At 47.0% G+C, this 16,154-nt stretch overlaps 1 protein-coding gene across 7 annotated transcripts in view; it reads left to right on the top strand.

Moving 5' to 3' along the window:
* LOC135101944 (protein sprint-like) overlaps positions 1-16,154 on the top strand; it is an 82,010-nt gene that overhangs the window by 51,696 nt on the left and 14,160 nt on the right. For 4 of the 7 annotated variants that reach the window (XM_064006369.1, XM_064006367.1, XM_064006365.1 and 1 more), the window contains 4 exons: positions 2,388-2,842; positions 11,124-11,264; positions 11,903-12,093; positions 12,372-12,463. In XM_064006369.1, coding sequence (XP_063862439.1) covers positions 2,393-2,842; positions 11,124-11,264; positions 11,903-12,093; positions 12,372-12,463 — 874 coding nt within the window. In that variant the 5' untranslated portion in view covers positions 2,388-2,392. Of the gene's footprint in view, positions 1-1,782; positions 2,022-2,387; positions 3,226-11,123; positions 11,265-11,902; positions 12,094-12,371; positions 12,464-16,154 lie in introns of those variants that run through there. The other 3 variants (XM_064006363.1, XM_064006368.1, XM_064006364.1) reach the window with 3 other exon arrangements.

The raw sequence follows: 16,154 nt of genomic DNA on the forward strand, positions 1-16,154 counted from the left end.
AAGATTTAGTTGAGCAAGGAGACTAAAATAATGTACCCGTTGTGTGTGCTCGTGAAACACACACACACACACACACACACACACACACACACACACACAGGTGGGCGGCACGTGACCCATGCAGACGAAAGGTAGACACGGAGTAAAATGTGGCCACTTATCACCCGTCTGTGTCGCTGCGTGCCAGCTATAAACACTCCCATGAAGAGCTTGATAAACCAATCAGTGAAAGGGTGTGCCGCCCAGATAGTACAGATAGGCGCTGCCCTCACGGCGGAGCGGCGGCGACTTCCGAGGCCACCGGCGCCCGAAATTACTGTGAGAGAGAGAGAGAGAGAGAGAGAGAGAGAGAGAGAGAGAGAGAGAGAGAGAGAGAGAGAGAGAGAGAGATTGGGTTTTACATAAATGAACAGGGCAGTGATAGTTTTTATCTTAAGAATGCAGCTCCATTTTGTAATTTAATGTTATTTTATTTCCTCTGTGTTTAATGTTGAGAGAGAGAGAGAGAGAGAGAGAGAGAGAGAGAGAGAGAGAGAGAGAGAGAGAGAGAGAGAGAGAGAGAGAGAGAGAGAGAGAGAGAGTACTACCGCTGCCATGGTACAGGAAGAAGGGGATACACTATAGAAACCCATTTCAGCCTTCATCTCCTCCCCCATCCCCACCTTCCACCTTTAATAACAAGGCCACGCTATTGCAACAGACCTCCCCTGTCACTGCGGACACGTGTCACTCAGACTACTGACAGAGACGCGGCGAGTTTGAGTGCATGTGTGGATGAGTGTGTGGATAACTTACTGTGGAAGTTCTTTGTATGTATTCTGGATGTAAAATCTCAAGCATTAATCAGTCCACTTTGTTTCGCTGTTATTGTTGGTGGTGGTGGTGTTGCGTAGAAACCTCTCTATCTCAATGAATGACTAAAGACGGTGTTAGGAACGCAGGATCCTCTCAATCCACTTGCCGATAAGTACCGGATCCCCTCATGACCCTGATTCTGCTTATCCTCCACACAATCAGTCCTCTTTTCCCCAGTATAACGTTATTTCTTCTCTCTCGCCTGTATGCCACACTGCCTCCACCGCCTCCACCCGTCACGTTCTCGTCAGACTTGTGTTTGTGGGGAGTCGTCGTAGTGGTCGTGTTCGTATAGTGTCGTACTCGTGTTACTATTGTCGTGACTTGCTTGAAAATTTACGTTGTTATACCCACCAACTTTTTTGGCAGGGGGGAGGGGGGAAAGAGGAAAGCAAATTACATCTTATTTCATTTATGTAAGATGTATATACAGTACATTTTCCTATTTCGCAGTGTCGAGAAAAATACACACGAAGTAAGTGCATTGTTAGTAAACAAACAAACATATACAGAACATAGAGAGGCACGTGTGGTATACAGTTTACTAAAAGAGAGGAAGAAAACATTGAAGTGTGTACCCTCAAGCCTCGTCACGATGTAGCTGGTGGTTCGTTCAGGCCCAGTGACGGTGCGCCAGTGTCAGTGTTACCGCAGCCAGAACCACGACCACCACCGCCGGCGCCTTCAGGACGTGTGAATTCACTGGGGAGGCTTTAAGGTCATAGCAGCGCCCTGAAACTCATATAGGCGTGAAGTGAGCTGCAGGAAGTGAAGCAGGAGTCACAGGAGGAGGTTGTGGTGGTGGTGTTACACAAATCCGTGGTTAGCCTTATCAGGTGTGTTGATAGTGACGCGCGCTGTCGCCTGTTCGTGCCCCTTTCCGCACGTGCTCCAGCGACTTTTCACGTGCGCGTGTCTGTCGTGCGCTCCTGACTACCTCGCACGTGCTCCTCGGTGGCTGACTCGCAACTTCTTCCACTTGCTCTGTAAAGACGCACACTCGACCGCGGGCGCGCCATGGGTCTGCACGAGGTGGTGGTGATCACGCCGCCCTCCAGCACCAAGCTCTCCAAGGCACTCAGCCGCATCCTGCCTCGCCGCTTCAGGAAATGTGACGGCTGCCATCGGAGGGAGAGGGACTGTACTTGTCGCTTCCAGTTCTTCAGGTGTGGCTCACATGTTACTGGCCGCCATCTTAAGCACCCACAGATAGACACATGGGTACACACACACACACACACACACACACACACACACACACACACACACACACACACACACACACACACACACACACACACACACACACACACACACACACACACACACACACGACTGATAATAATGATTGTAATTACGCCATAGTAAAATGTTATGAGTGCATTCTGCTTGTCTAACGTGAAACTTGAGGAGGTGAGTGGAGAATGAAAAGGCTTTCCGATTGTTGAGTTGCGAGTATTGTTATGTGTGTGTGTGTGTGTGTTGAGACGAGAGTAGAGGCGCTCACCAGTGTCGTTCTTGTGTCTTTTCAGAGGAAATGGTGTCGCTGAGCAGTATCTGGCAGGTGTGGGAGAGTCAGTCCTCACAGTCACTCGAGCAGGCGTTACGGGCGGCCTCCTCCTTCACCAGCACCACCACAACACAGGAGCGCCACCGCCACCTCACCGTCACCACCACCACCATCAACACCAGAGGCAGCGAGAACACTCCACTCCAGGCTTCTCCTCCAAACTCCCCGCCCCCTCCTCCCACCCCATCATTCTCTCCCACATTATTCCCGCCCACACACAGCTCTCCACCAACACAGAGTCCCCCCCCTCCCCCCGAGGCGTGGACCACCCTTCCTGGGTCCCCAACCGTGTCAACGCCTCCCCCCAGCACACCCACCCCCACCAGCAGCGGGGGACAGGCGGTGGAGTACGACGCCCCAGTGGTGATCTCTCCCCCTTGGCCAGCAGCCTCCACCACCAGCACCACCACCGCCAGGGTAGGCTGCCGCTAACCCCCACCACCACCTCAGACATGCCTGTTAACGGGTTGGGAAGCTTGGGCACCGGTGGAAATTGTGGAGGTGGCGGCGGGCCTCTCTCACCCCCACCCCCTACTCTTCTCCCCCCTCCGCCTCCAACCACCACCACTGTAACCACCACTACCATCTTTGACTCCAATACCAACAACATCCTCAATAACAACCACCATAACAACAACAACCAGCTTAATAACCTCCACCCCTTCGACACCACCTCCTCCACCACCTCCTCGTCCATCTCCAACACCAACACGTCCTCCATCTCGGCCTCCTCCCGCTGCCCTCCACTTCACGATCTGCACGACTACGCCGGTGACGGGTCTGAGGGTGACAACTATCAGGTAGTGGCTTCTTACTAACCAGATTCTACCTTGTCTTTCCTCTCCTCTCCTTTCATGTCCTCATCTCTTCTCATTTTTTTCTTCTTCCTTCCTCCAGATTACATTTTCAATTTGTAACTCTTGGAACTCCTTCGCAATCTCTTTTTCTGGATACAAGTCATAGTCTTAAGTGTTACACATCCTACCTCTGCCGCTTGTCTTGTCTTGAAGGCGCCAGCATGTCAGCAGCACGCCGGGTGTTTTTCCCTTTCTCGTTCCTTATTCCTCTCCCCTCCTGTGCTGTGGTGTGCCTGTGCCTCGCTAGCTGCATGTCCTGTAGTGTCGCTGCTGTTCCTCCGCCTCACAGCCATCAACTCATCTCATTATCTCGTCGCCTCGCGCCGCCTCTTAAGTCTTGCTAAGCCAGGTCGGACGTGCAGCTTTACACCTGGAAATTAATTAACCTGTGGAAAAAATGTAGGTTGGGAACACCTTCTCAGTAAAGTTAATCTCAAGTGAAATTAATTTTATCTGCACGCTCCCCTTACCCCGACCCTTCCTCCCTTCCTCTTACACGTCCTCGCATTTGCCTGGCGGCACTCACAGAGCTTGCTCATTTTGTGTTGGAAATTAGTACGGAATTACGAACGATGTCGAGAACTTTTTTTTTTTTCCCCTTCCAAGTCAGCGTAAATGATAAAGTGGAGGGGAGAAAGTTGACGTGCGGCTGTCCCTGCAAGGCACGTGTGCGGGGCTGCCAGCGTGGTGAGACAGGTGTGGGGACTGCCAGGCGAGTGCTCACCGCAACACCTGGCCTGGCACACGGGAACCTCACTATTATTGTTGTTGTGCCAGTGTGTGTGTGTGTGTGTGTGTGTGTGTGTGTGTGTGTGTGTGTGTGTGTGTGTGTGTAGTTTGCCATCTGCCTTCCACCCTCACTTCCTGTGGATTGTGTGGGCGGGGCGTCATGCTGCGTGGCGGAGGCAAGGTGGGGAAGCATGTTTGCGGGCGTGAGAGGGATTCGAGCTGGTGTCGTCTTACCGGCAGGAGGGTCGGAGCCGCTTTGCTTATCCCTCGTCGCAGCGCATCTCAGAACTCCGTCCCTCCTGCCCCGTGGAGTCCTTATAAAGCAGTGTGCCCGTGCGCGAGGATTTAAGCAAGTGACGTGGCAGGTGCACAAAGGCTGCGAGGAGCTGTAGCGTTCAGTGTGCGCGGCGTGGAGTCTACCTGAGCAGCAGGATCTTGATGAGGACACGACTCCGGTAATCAGGTGAGATATGACAGCTTCAAGTGCTCTCGCGGCGGCCGCCTTGAGTGATGTGCCTATTAACCTGCCGCCGTTTCTCAGCACCTCCCGTCGGCCCCGTCGTGTCCTGGGAGACATTTAGGGTCCTCGAGGGACGCTTCTGTACAGCCCCGAGACGGTTATGTGTGTCCGTGGGAGATATGTTGTGTCGCGGCAGATTTTTCTTGGTCTCTAGAGAGCTTCCGCCGCCTAGGAAGACATTTTGGCAATACGAGCAATTTATGTTTTTATCTGTCACGTTCCGGTTGAAGAAGACAGCAGCGATGTGAAAGAAAGCTTTGTAAATTGTCTCTGTGACACGGAATGGGAAGTTGAAAGTGATTTTTCACACTTATTTTTGTGCGAATGCGGCCACCAGACGCTCAGAAGGAGCAAGAAAAGAATGAAAATAAGAAAATAAGAAAATTAACATATTTTAAAGATGCAGATAATAATCGAGACTGTGTGTGTGTGTGTGTGTGTGTGTGTGTGTGTACACTTTGTTGTGAAGGAGAAACAAAGAAGAATGAAAACTTCTGAATATTGAGAAAGTGACAAATTCCTGTGGTGTGGCTGGAGCGGAGCGGAGCAAGAGTGTGGCCTTGACGGGACTGGCCTGTGGATACACAAACTCGTATGTATCACCTGGAGACCTTGGAAGGCGGGAAAGCAGCGCTCCTTCCTCGCCATCAGGCGTGACGAGGCGGGGCGGGGCGGGGCGTGATTGGCCAGACGAAACAACTGCTGCTTCAGGATCTGATGCTCTCTCGAGGGCTGCCATGCGTGGCCAAGAGTGCTGCCTCTCCCACATACCGCACGTACTGCTCACCATAGAAGAGCTCGCGCCGCGCCTCCTGACTAACACACACACACACACACACACACACACACACACACACACACACACACACACGAATCATGCATCTACAAGGAAAAGCTTAGCGATCATCACACGCAGCAGTCTCTCCTTTCAGTGAAGTACGAGTACGTAACTTTATATTTTGTTGCTGTGCGTGTCATAGTTAAGCGTTCCCACTCCTGTCTCCCTCCGCGGTTTGCACTCACTCTCACCGCAGCCGCGGACACGCATGGCGGACCGCCTTCTTCATGCTATGTTCCTTGACTCAAGGTCATTCCGCTTGTTTCGTAAACATATAATAAGGTTATTAGATCAGAATACCCTTTCTATGGTTTATATAGACACAGCTTCGGCCTTGCGTTAAAACAGAGGCGTCATGCAGCAGGTGGCTCATGGCCTCCAGTGACAGTGTGAGGTCCAAGGAAAAACTGCTGCCTTGCGTGTGCCCGGACAGGTGTGAGGGCGTGGCGGGACGCACATGTGTGTGCCCTCGGTCACGCACCTTGCGGTCATCCCTCGGCCGTGCAGGAAAGGAGGAAGGGGAACACCGTCAACAACAGATGGCTGGTGTTCGCGCCCCATGACCCGCCCCTTACTGCCTGCCACCATATTAAGACGCTGACTCACACCTTCCTTCGCTGCCCCGCTACCCGCGCGCCGTCTGCCGCTCTATTGCCTTGCTGTTCGCCTCTGAGGTATCGTGTTGATATCACAGACACGAGAAGTTTTCATTGTATTAATTTCAATTTGTGTGAAGCAGATTGGAAGGCGCGTGACGACAGGAAAGAGGCGCCACGTCGAGGTGCATTTGTTAGGGGCGGCGAGTGTTGGCAGTGCGGTGAGGGCGGGCTGTCAGGGCGCTGCTCTCCGTTGCATGATAAAGCCTAATTGTTACTCTCGTCTCGCATTCTCGAGATGTGGAGGAAATTGCACTCGTTGGGTACACTCAGCTTCATCCTCATTTGTTGTCTTATGAGAAATAATGGATGGCTGGGGGACGGCAAGTCAAGTTAAGCAAGGAAATTTTTCCTCCCTTCCTGCACCTTAATTACAGAGTGCGCCTGACGGACACCCGCCTGCTAACTTTGGGTGTAAAACAAGATTCAGGGAAACACGTGTACTTGTGTAACATACTTAAACTTATTTCTATAATAATTCTCGAAAAGTTTGGAGTATACCCTTACAACTCTATCTTGGCCCTCATCACCCGCCGCGGGGTTCACGGGGCGCTGCTTCTCCACCCGCCCCCCTCCCCCCCCCCGCCTGGCTCCGTCTTATCTCATCAAGTAGAATAAGAACATTTTCCAAGAAAACTCATAATTTTAATTATATTACCGAAGTTTTAATTTTGGTATTTGTTAGCTAATGGATCCTTGAAGCGATTATTTAGTATTCATGTGTGATGTAACGTAAGAGCCGAGAATGCGGTAAATAACACAGACTGACGGATAATCAACACAACGCTATTTTACAGAGACCAGTCCCTCACTCACCACGATCAGGAACATTGCAGATTGTAAGATAATTTATATTTGTATTATAATTTATCGAGGCTGAAGTGAATTTCAAGTAAATACATCAGCAGTAAGGGAACGTTCCCGTGTGGAGCAGCGAGTGGTTGACCCCGAGTATTTATCTGCAACATTTACGATCCTACCTCCCTCCCTCCCTCCCTCCCGCCCTCCCTCCCGCCCTCCTGCTCGCATTCTCCGTCCAGCCGCCCACAATTACCAATTACTGCATCTCAGATATCCAGTAATGGATTCGTTTATTATAATTGTATTTATTTTTAATGAAGTGAAAAACTGAGAGTGAACGTTTGCAAGTTTTTATTTCAGGCATTCAGTTATCATGGACAGCTGTCGAGGAACATAAAATCAGCGGGTGGCAACGGAGCACGATCATCAAAGGCAAATAATGTGGCGGCGTTGTGGGGTTGGTTACTCGCGGGACAACTTTCTCGGCGGAGCAGCAGGAGGCAGGGAGGATCTGGGGGCGGCACCCACAGTCACCCCATGCCGGCGAGCTTCTTCCTCTCTCTATTTAGCGCATTCGTCATCCTCCTCCCGCCGTGCTCTCTCGTGTAGCACCATCTGCACCACACCGAGTTGAAAATCCAAGAAATACGTGAACTGCTTGAGCTGGGCGATTGCAGATTCCTCGTGGCTCATGATACTTCGTAGTTTAAATCCAGGATGAGCCGCAGGAGGGAAGCGAACGTGGAGGTGGTGAAGACTTAACTTTTTTCACCGGCGTCGCATCCAGATAGTACATCCCAGCCAATCATGCCGATGAATCGTAAGTCTCTGGCTGTCTCCTTTTACGGCACACGTCATTTATACCCGCCAGAGCCACAGTGTTGGTCCATATCTGGTCCCTGTGTCCTGGCTCGCGCCGCGCTGGCCCGCGAGCAACACCCACACCGAGTAAGCGATCTGCTTGTGGTGATTCGTGTTGACACATAATTCAATGATACCTTGAATGTTTTCTTGTCCATACGTAGTGTGTGGACGTCTTAACACAGTCAGCTGCTTTTCTGTCTCAGTGGAGCTATTACCATAAACATACATAATTTCCGAAGGCAGCTGAGATGTCACGCAGCACCGTGCAGGGCGGCCAGTACAGGAATGTGGTGGTGACGCGCCGGGCCGCCGCAGCCTTCATCACTCCATGTTAAAAGGGCGGGCGGGGCGGGTGGGATGCCGTGCTAGGCCTGCCACACGCTCTTCCGCCTCCCGTTATAGGTATTCAATACGTTACCTCTGACTTGCCGTCGATGATTGCTGAAAAATTACCGGAGCCGTGCGTGTTCAGAACCATATTCCCTCCAATGCGTATTCCCTCAATATCTCAGCGCCAGTCAGATCAGGGAGAGGGAGAGGTAAAGCATCGAGGTCATAAAAGGTGCTGCGACATGTTATATTTCCGCATATAACGTGTTAAGAACATTTAATCACCTGTTACTTTACTCCTTCGTGAAACGGATAAACCTCGGCTTTGCTTGCGAGGCCTTGTGATAATGGCCCGCCTCTACTGCGCCAACCTTGTTATCATTAAGACAGGTTTTACAATAACAACACTAACACAAATACTAAAGAAATAATGATGGTGATGATGATGATGATGATAATAATAATAATAATAATAATGATAATAATAATAATAATAATAATAATAATAATAATAATAATAATAATAATAATAACAATAATAATAATAATAATAACGTTTACCCAAATATTTAACTTTCCACGTCTTATTGTCGTCTCTTCTTAAAAACTGTGCTGCAGAGGTTGTGACCTACCCTAAACCTGCCCAAAACCTGTCAGGGCAGCAGCGTGCAACATTCTGGCTATCGGAGGGATTCAAATATGCAGGGCGGCTTTTTGACAGTCGAATACTCACAAGATACCAACCGGTCGTGTTAACTGGAACTCTAGGAGGAAGCGACAACAACAAACCTCTGGGACGTAGCTTAGCGCCATCTATTGCTTGAAGGCGGCGTGTGGATCTGCCATTTCCTCATCCAAACCTCAAATTATGCCTCGAAGAACACAACTTTTACCACTGGGCATACAAATAAGCAACGACAACACTAACACTGCTAAACCTTCACTACTCGCTCATATATGCAGGGAAGTGAGGAGAGAGTGATTAACCGCCGCACAGGAAGAAGGATCTGGGAGGGGGAGGAACGGGCGGTGGCATGGGGAAGTAGACGGCAGGCAGACCCCGTAATTTCTGTGACGGTGTGATGAGGTACGGGAGGCGATGGGCGGCGGGCTGAGGCGGTAGGGTTATGGTTACGCCTCGTGAAAGATGGTAAAGATCGGATACAAGGAGAGAGAGAGAGAGAGAGAGAGAGAGAGAGAGAGAGAGAGAGAGAGAGAGAGAGAGAGAGAGAGAGAGAGATTTACAGTCTGCACACGACATTTCTGACACCAAGTGGTCCTTCCGAGGGAGATATTTGGAGCGATTCCCTTACGCAGCAGCGGCGACGGTGGAGTAGCGGGAGATGGATGATGATGACGGGATCAGGTGGGAGCGGTAGGGCGGGCGGAGTAGGGGGAGAGAGCAACATCCGGGAATTAAGGTCAGGTGGGTGAAGAAGAGGGAGAAAAAATGTCATATGATGTGGAAAAAAGAAAAAAAATGGAGTAAAATATAAGGCTCGGAGATTGTCGTAAAATTTTTGTTCGTAAAGAAAAGTGTATTCAATTTTTTTTTTTTTTGAAGATTGTCAAATTCTTGCTTGTGAAAAAAAAAAATTAAAAATTATCACTTTTTTGTTTTTTTCAAGTGAAGATTTTGACACGGTCTGTAGATAAGAGAAATGGGACGTACGTGTGTGTGTGTGTGTGTGTGTGTGTGTGTAGATGCTCTGCCTGTGGGGCGACGAGGAGGGAGGGTGGAAGGAATGTACGCCATCTTATGAAAACTCTGTGGTGTCTTGACATATAAATTCAACGTAACACACACTCACACACACACACACACACACACACACTCCACTCTCTCTCTCTCTCTCTCTCTCTCTCTCTCTCTCTCTCTCTCTCTCTCTCTCTCTCTCTCTCTCTCTCTCTCTCTCTCTCTGATCTGAACGGCATACATATGATGATAACTGCCAATAAAACAAATTTTCATCCGAATATTTTACGAATACGAATATTCTGTCGAAGTATTTAAATGTAAGTAGGAATATTTTTACTTCCGATACGAATGATGCATGTGAATGTGTTTAAATAAGAGCTGTAAGTACGATAATTGTCTCATGGCAGCAGAAATGGTTGTTTATACTCGTATATATATATATATATATATATATATATATATATATATATATATATATATATATATATATATATATATATATATATATATATATATATATGAGAGAGAGAGAGAGAGAGAGAGAGAGAGAGAGAGAGAGAGAGAGAGAGAGAGAGAGAGAGAGAGAGAGAGAGAGAGAGAGAATTTTACTGGTATCGTTATTGTTGTTAGATAGTTCTAATAGTAGTGCTAGTAGTAAATATCTTTGTTCTTCTTTTAATGGCATATTTACACCCAAAAATGTAGTAGTTTTAGCAGCTAAGAGAGCGGCGGAGGACATCACTACTAGCCACTGAATCTTCATCCATCATTCTCACCCACGGCAGTGCTCGCCCTGTGAAAAGAAACGATGTCATTTTATTTTTTCCACCCTTTTCTCGGAATCTTGTATCTACTGATGTGGACGAGTTGTTGTAAGGCCAAGCATGAGTTCTTGAGTTGTAAATAGCCACAGTGATGAGTGACTAGTAGTAGTAGTAGTAGTAGTAGTAGTAGTAGTAGTAGTAGTAGTAGTGGTTGTAATAGTAGTAGTCATTTTAGAGTAACATTTTTTGTCGTTTAGTTATATTGGTTCGCGTCTTGTTGGATTATTCAGATTAATTTTGTATTGCATTCAAGTTAACGTACATACGATTACGCATCTTCCCAAATTTTGTTCGGAGCAAAGTTCATCACGTCCGCCAGATTCTCTTGCCTTGTGGGTGATGAATGCATGATTACTCAAAGCTTCTCTTATGTTCTTATTCAGCTGAACATACTCATAAATGCCAGTGTGACAATTGCAATAATTTTTTCAGGAATATATTAGATACATGGTCAGGAACCAATCAAGTTATGGTGTGCTTTGTACCTTATATAAATCTAGACGGTGCTCGTGTCAGAGGCAGGGTCACTATTCATAGTGTCATGGAGTACTAATAAGAGGTGGTGGGGTCTCGTCTGCAGACTGGCAGCGGGGATGGGTCGGAGTGTGAGCCGTGCCTCATCCAGCTGGAAGAGCGACTCATCAAAAGCTACCCCATCTGGTTCCTGCCTGACTTACAGCGATCCGGCGCCGTTCACCTCCTGCAGGGCAAAGACGAAGGGGTAGGTGGCGTCACTTGTCCGTATCGGGGCACTGAGGGGAGCGTTTGGTGGAAATAATAGCTGTGCATGTACCCTGAGTGAAAGTTTTGTGAACATGAATATATCCAAGTCGTTCCAAAGAAGTTCATGAGTCTTCACGTATTTTTTGTTTGTATATATATATATATATATATATATATATATATATATATATATATATATATATATATATATATATATATATATATATATATATATATATATATATATATATATATATATATATATATATATATATATATATATATATATATATATATATATATATATATATATATATAATGGTAAATCCTCCATATTCTCGTTTCCACACTTATTTATTTATTTATTTTTTTAACCAGAGATATATTCATTAACACTTCTCCCATCTTAAGAAACATTTTTATCGCCATCATGAACAGTTTCTGAATTAATAATGAAAAGATCATTAATCTTGCCACGTGGTTAAGCACCGTAAACGTATTAGGTGAGTTCGGATCAGCTGTCAGGGTTTGCCAAAGTAATCAGTAAATGATTCGAAACCGATGCGTATCCATTCCAAGACATATTCGAAGCCTTTGATCTCCTTACCGGTAGCCAAGAAATTCCTCTCTTTTCAGAACTTCATTGTACGACAGAGCAGCCAGCTAAACACCCGAGCCCTCAGCGTGCGCCTCCCGCCGGACAAGGGACCCTACATCCAACACTACCTCATTGAGATCCACAACGACGGCTCCTCCTACTCACTCGAAGCTTCTGAAAATCGCTTCGACACCCTTCCTTCGCTCATCGCCTATTATTCTCAGTGCTGGTGAGGACAGAAAGGAGGCTGGACGTTATGTCTAGCCATTGTGCTGCGTATTTTTTGTTCACCCATTCTCTGTATCCCGGGATAAAGTTGTGTGTGTGTGTAAAACGTACCCAGGAGGTCACTCGCGTAATATATGTCAGGATTAATTTGCCTTGTTGTCAAGTCATGCCTTTCTTGCAATGCATCCCGAGCTCCTGCAGGTAATAGCGGGACGCCCTCAGTCCGCGGATGATGTAGGAGTGGGTGGCGCCTTCATACCTTTTTGTTTTATTTTTCAGCGACGAGTTGCCGGTTCAGCTGAAGCTTCCCCGCACCATCCAGGAGGCCAAGACCCGCCATGAACTCAGCTCTCTGTCACTGCTCGGACAAGGTGAGTACCAAACACGTACGTGGTCGTGAAATGTAATTAAAGTTTAATGAGCGAGAGGAGGATTCTCCACTTCAATGGTGGAATGACCTCTGCCTTTCTACCAATGTGTGGGTAGTTTGATGGTCCGGGAAGTTAATAATCCTTTACTGCAATGCCTCATTCATGACATCTGCTTACCCCAGTGAATGTCCACGATGTCACCACTACGATTGCCAGTTATAAGAGTGCCATAGCGACTGAGTTAGTGCAAAAAGTATCCCCTACCTGGCGGACAGCACCTCCTTGCCCACGAGATCATCCTTTTTCTTAATTTTATTATTTATTTTATGTATTTATTTATTTATTTTTATTTTTTAAGAGGGGTACCTGCCAAGGCCAACAAAATCAAGGAAAAAAAAAAAAGTCCCCTGAGGCACCAGTCCCCAAACAAGAGTCAGAAACGATTGTAAAAAATTAGAGGATGAGTGTCTTGAAGCTTCCCTCTTGAAAGAGTCCATAGTCTTGATAACCGCCCAGTGTTAGACAACGACTTTGACTTGTGTTGATGAGAGGAGTAACAGTCTTCAGAGCTTTGTTCTTTATATACAATATGTACAGAAAAGAAGGGGAAGGAAAAGATGTCTCTGAGTGGTTGGTTAGTAATTACGGAAAGACGTGCCAAACAGTTGTACAAGGGCTTAGCATTGACTTTTTTGGGGAAAGCACTTTATTTCTCTCTAAGTTATACGTAGAAACAATGAAGGAAGTGATGGTATTGCGTGGCTTGCCTCCGTTGTTGTGATGGTTGGACACAAAAACAAGAAGTAGAAGATAATAATGTGAAGAAAAGGGTACGTTGAAGAAGAATTACTTGAAAAAAAAAGAGGAGGAAGATGAATATAAAAAAAAAAGTTGAAGAAAATTATAAGCGTTGTGTGATGGTCATTGTCTCTTATTTCCGAACGCGCTACTAAAGTGACTAAATGAAGTTGACTGTCTATTATTGATTATATTATAAAAGAAAAGGAAAACTGGCCACACACACACACACACACACTGAAATATTCTTTTTCAACATTTTTCGCTAGAACACTATCAAGACTTGCGTCATTATGTAACGCATCCCCGTTTATATATATATATATGTTACAGTCAATACCTGAATCCAGACAATTTGTAAAGTGACTTATTTTTTCAGGCAATTTGTGAACTGCCTGGTTAGGTTAGGTTAGGTTAGGTTAGGTTAGGTTAGGTTAGGTTAACCTAACCTAACCTAACCTAACCTAACCTAACCTAACCTAACCTAACCAGGCAGTTCACAAATTGCCTGAAAAAATAAGTCACTTTACAAATTGTCTGGATTCAGGTATTGACTGTAACATATATATATATATATATATATATATATATATATATATATATATATATATATATATATATATATATATATATATATATATATATAATTCAGTCCGTAATCTTCATTTTCTTAGTCTAATATCCTCAATGAAGAACACAGTTTTATATCCTTAATCCAGACTTTTTTTTTCTACTCTATTCACTGCTCCTATTTTCGTTTGGGATCTTCTTTGAGCGGGATTTTTATTCATCTATTTCTTGCCTCTGCTGACCTCCCTGATGGATAACAAATCGAAACAAAACAAAAAAATCAATCAATCAATAAAATCAAGGCGGAGGCTGAGTGGACGCGGCACCACTGGGCGTACGCAGACGGAGGACGTGAGTGAGGATGTCGAAGCGATATCGTTTTCCGTTGAGCGTCAAGGTCATGGACAAATCATCATAATCTATCGCTGCTTGTAATTTACACAGCAGCGTTCGTCCAAACACGAAGTCAAACCAGTGGCGCATGTATATCGTGTCCATCTTTCGCAGAGTGTCTGTGCCGCTGCCAAAGTGCAACAGGACTCGTTTCGGCGGCACAGTCGATTTTCCTTTCCTGCACAGCATCTTGTCCTGACCAGTCTTAGTGATAGAGAATGTTGACACGTTACCAGTGTTCACCATCACCGTCAGCGGCTCCTCGATGCCTAACGCTCGTGCGGCAAACATGAAAGTTTTGCGTTGTGTGTCCGAAGGTTGTCTCCGCCGTAGACGTTTTGGGTGACGCAGGAACAGGATGCTGCTGTCGTCGGGATGGAACTCCTGCCGCACCTCGGCCTCCAGCAGGCGGCTCATGGACATAACTATTAGGTTGAAGGGGTACTTTCTCACATCCCCCCGTACAATGACCGTCATGCGCGTGTTGACCGCCACTTCGCGATGCAGCATCACCACCACCTCGTCCAGCTCGATCACGTCCAACTCCAGCATGCCAGCCCAGGTAAATAAGTATTTCTTCACCGTCTCGTGCTTCCCCGTAACGATTCCCAGCTTCCGGGCCAGTGGCAGCTTCATGAGGCTGCATGAGGAGCCGCTGTCAAGCTGGACAAGGCACCCGTGGCCGCGCACGGTCGCGTACACCAGGTTTTGTTCCCCAATATTAAAACGGCACCACCTGCTCACGTTCCTCTCCTTGCTGACCCTCTTGGCATCCACCATCAGCCTCACCACGTCATCTTTATACCACCCTCTCATCTTCCATCTCTTGATGCCGTGCTTAACGCATTGACAGCACTCCATCTTCCCCCCCTTCTTTCGTTCTCTCCTGCCCTCTCCCTTGCTCTTCTTTGCCTGCTTCTCGTCGTCCTCCGCGTCCTGCCTCTTCCTCTTCTTGTCCTTCTTCTCATCGTCCTCCGTGTCCTGCCTCTGCCTCTTGTTGTCCTGCTTCGCGTCGTCGTCCTTAACCTGCCTCTTCCTCTTCTTGCCCTGCTTCTCGTCTTCCTCCTTAACCTGCCTCTTCCTCTTCTTGTCTTGCTTCTCGTCGTCCTCCTTGACCTGCCTCTTCCTCTTCTTGTCCTGGTTTTTCGTTTCCTCCGTGTCGTGCTTCTTTCTCTTGTCCTGCTTCTCGTCATCGTCGTTATTCTGCCTCTTCCTCTTGGTGCGGTCCATAATCGGATAAAAACATTCAGTACTCATCGTTTTCTTGTCTTTGATGTCATTCCCGTGCCTCTGAATTTTGTGTTCCGTAACCCCTTCAACGCCATCCACTTTCTCATTCTTATTGTGTTTCGAAACTTCTTGCTCACGATCCGCTTTCTTCGTGCGGCTTTTATCTCCTCCCTTGCTTCTTTTGGCACGGTGTTTCATCTCTGCACAGCCTTCAGTGACCGTCTTCTCGTGGCTGGTGCAGTCTTCGAGGCTCTCCAGCCGCCTCTTCTTGTTGTTCTTGGTCACTTTCTCCTTCCCGTTCCCCTTCTCACCGAGGGTCTCTTGGGCGTCCATTGCTTGTTGTTTCCTCTTGTTGTTGTTGAATCTCGTATTATGGAGTGTTGTGCCAAAATCTTCAGTAGAAAATCCAGGCATTGCACAGTCTTACTGGGAACCTGTTCGTCAGAGGGTATGGTATACCTTTGCGCCCCCTTCTTGGAGCGCTCAGCAGCTTGGAGCTAAAAACTTCGGCACCCACCAGGCGCACCAATCAGAGGCCTCGATTCTAGAATGTGATAAGGTCTTTAGCCAATCAGATACAAGAATGAAACAAAATATAAGATTATGATTATTTTTCATTAGCGGCAGTGATGCGCTTTTCAATTAATGAAGCTGAATCACTGCAATGAAGACTCCTTTCAAAACCATAGAAGTAATACAT

Source organism: Scylla paramamosain, chromosome 7 (genome assembly GCF_035594125.1).
Source record: "Scylla paramamosain isolate STU-SP2022 chromosome 7, ASM3559412v1, whole genome shotgun sequence".
Classification (NCBI taxonomy): Eukaryota; Metazoa; Arthropoda; class Malacostraca; order Decapoda; family Portunidae; genus Scylla; species Scylla paramamosain.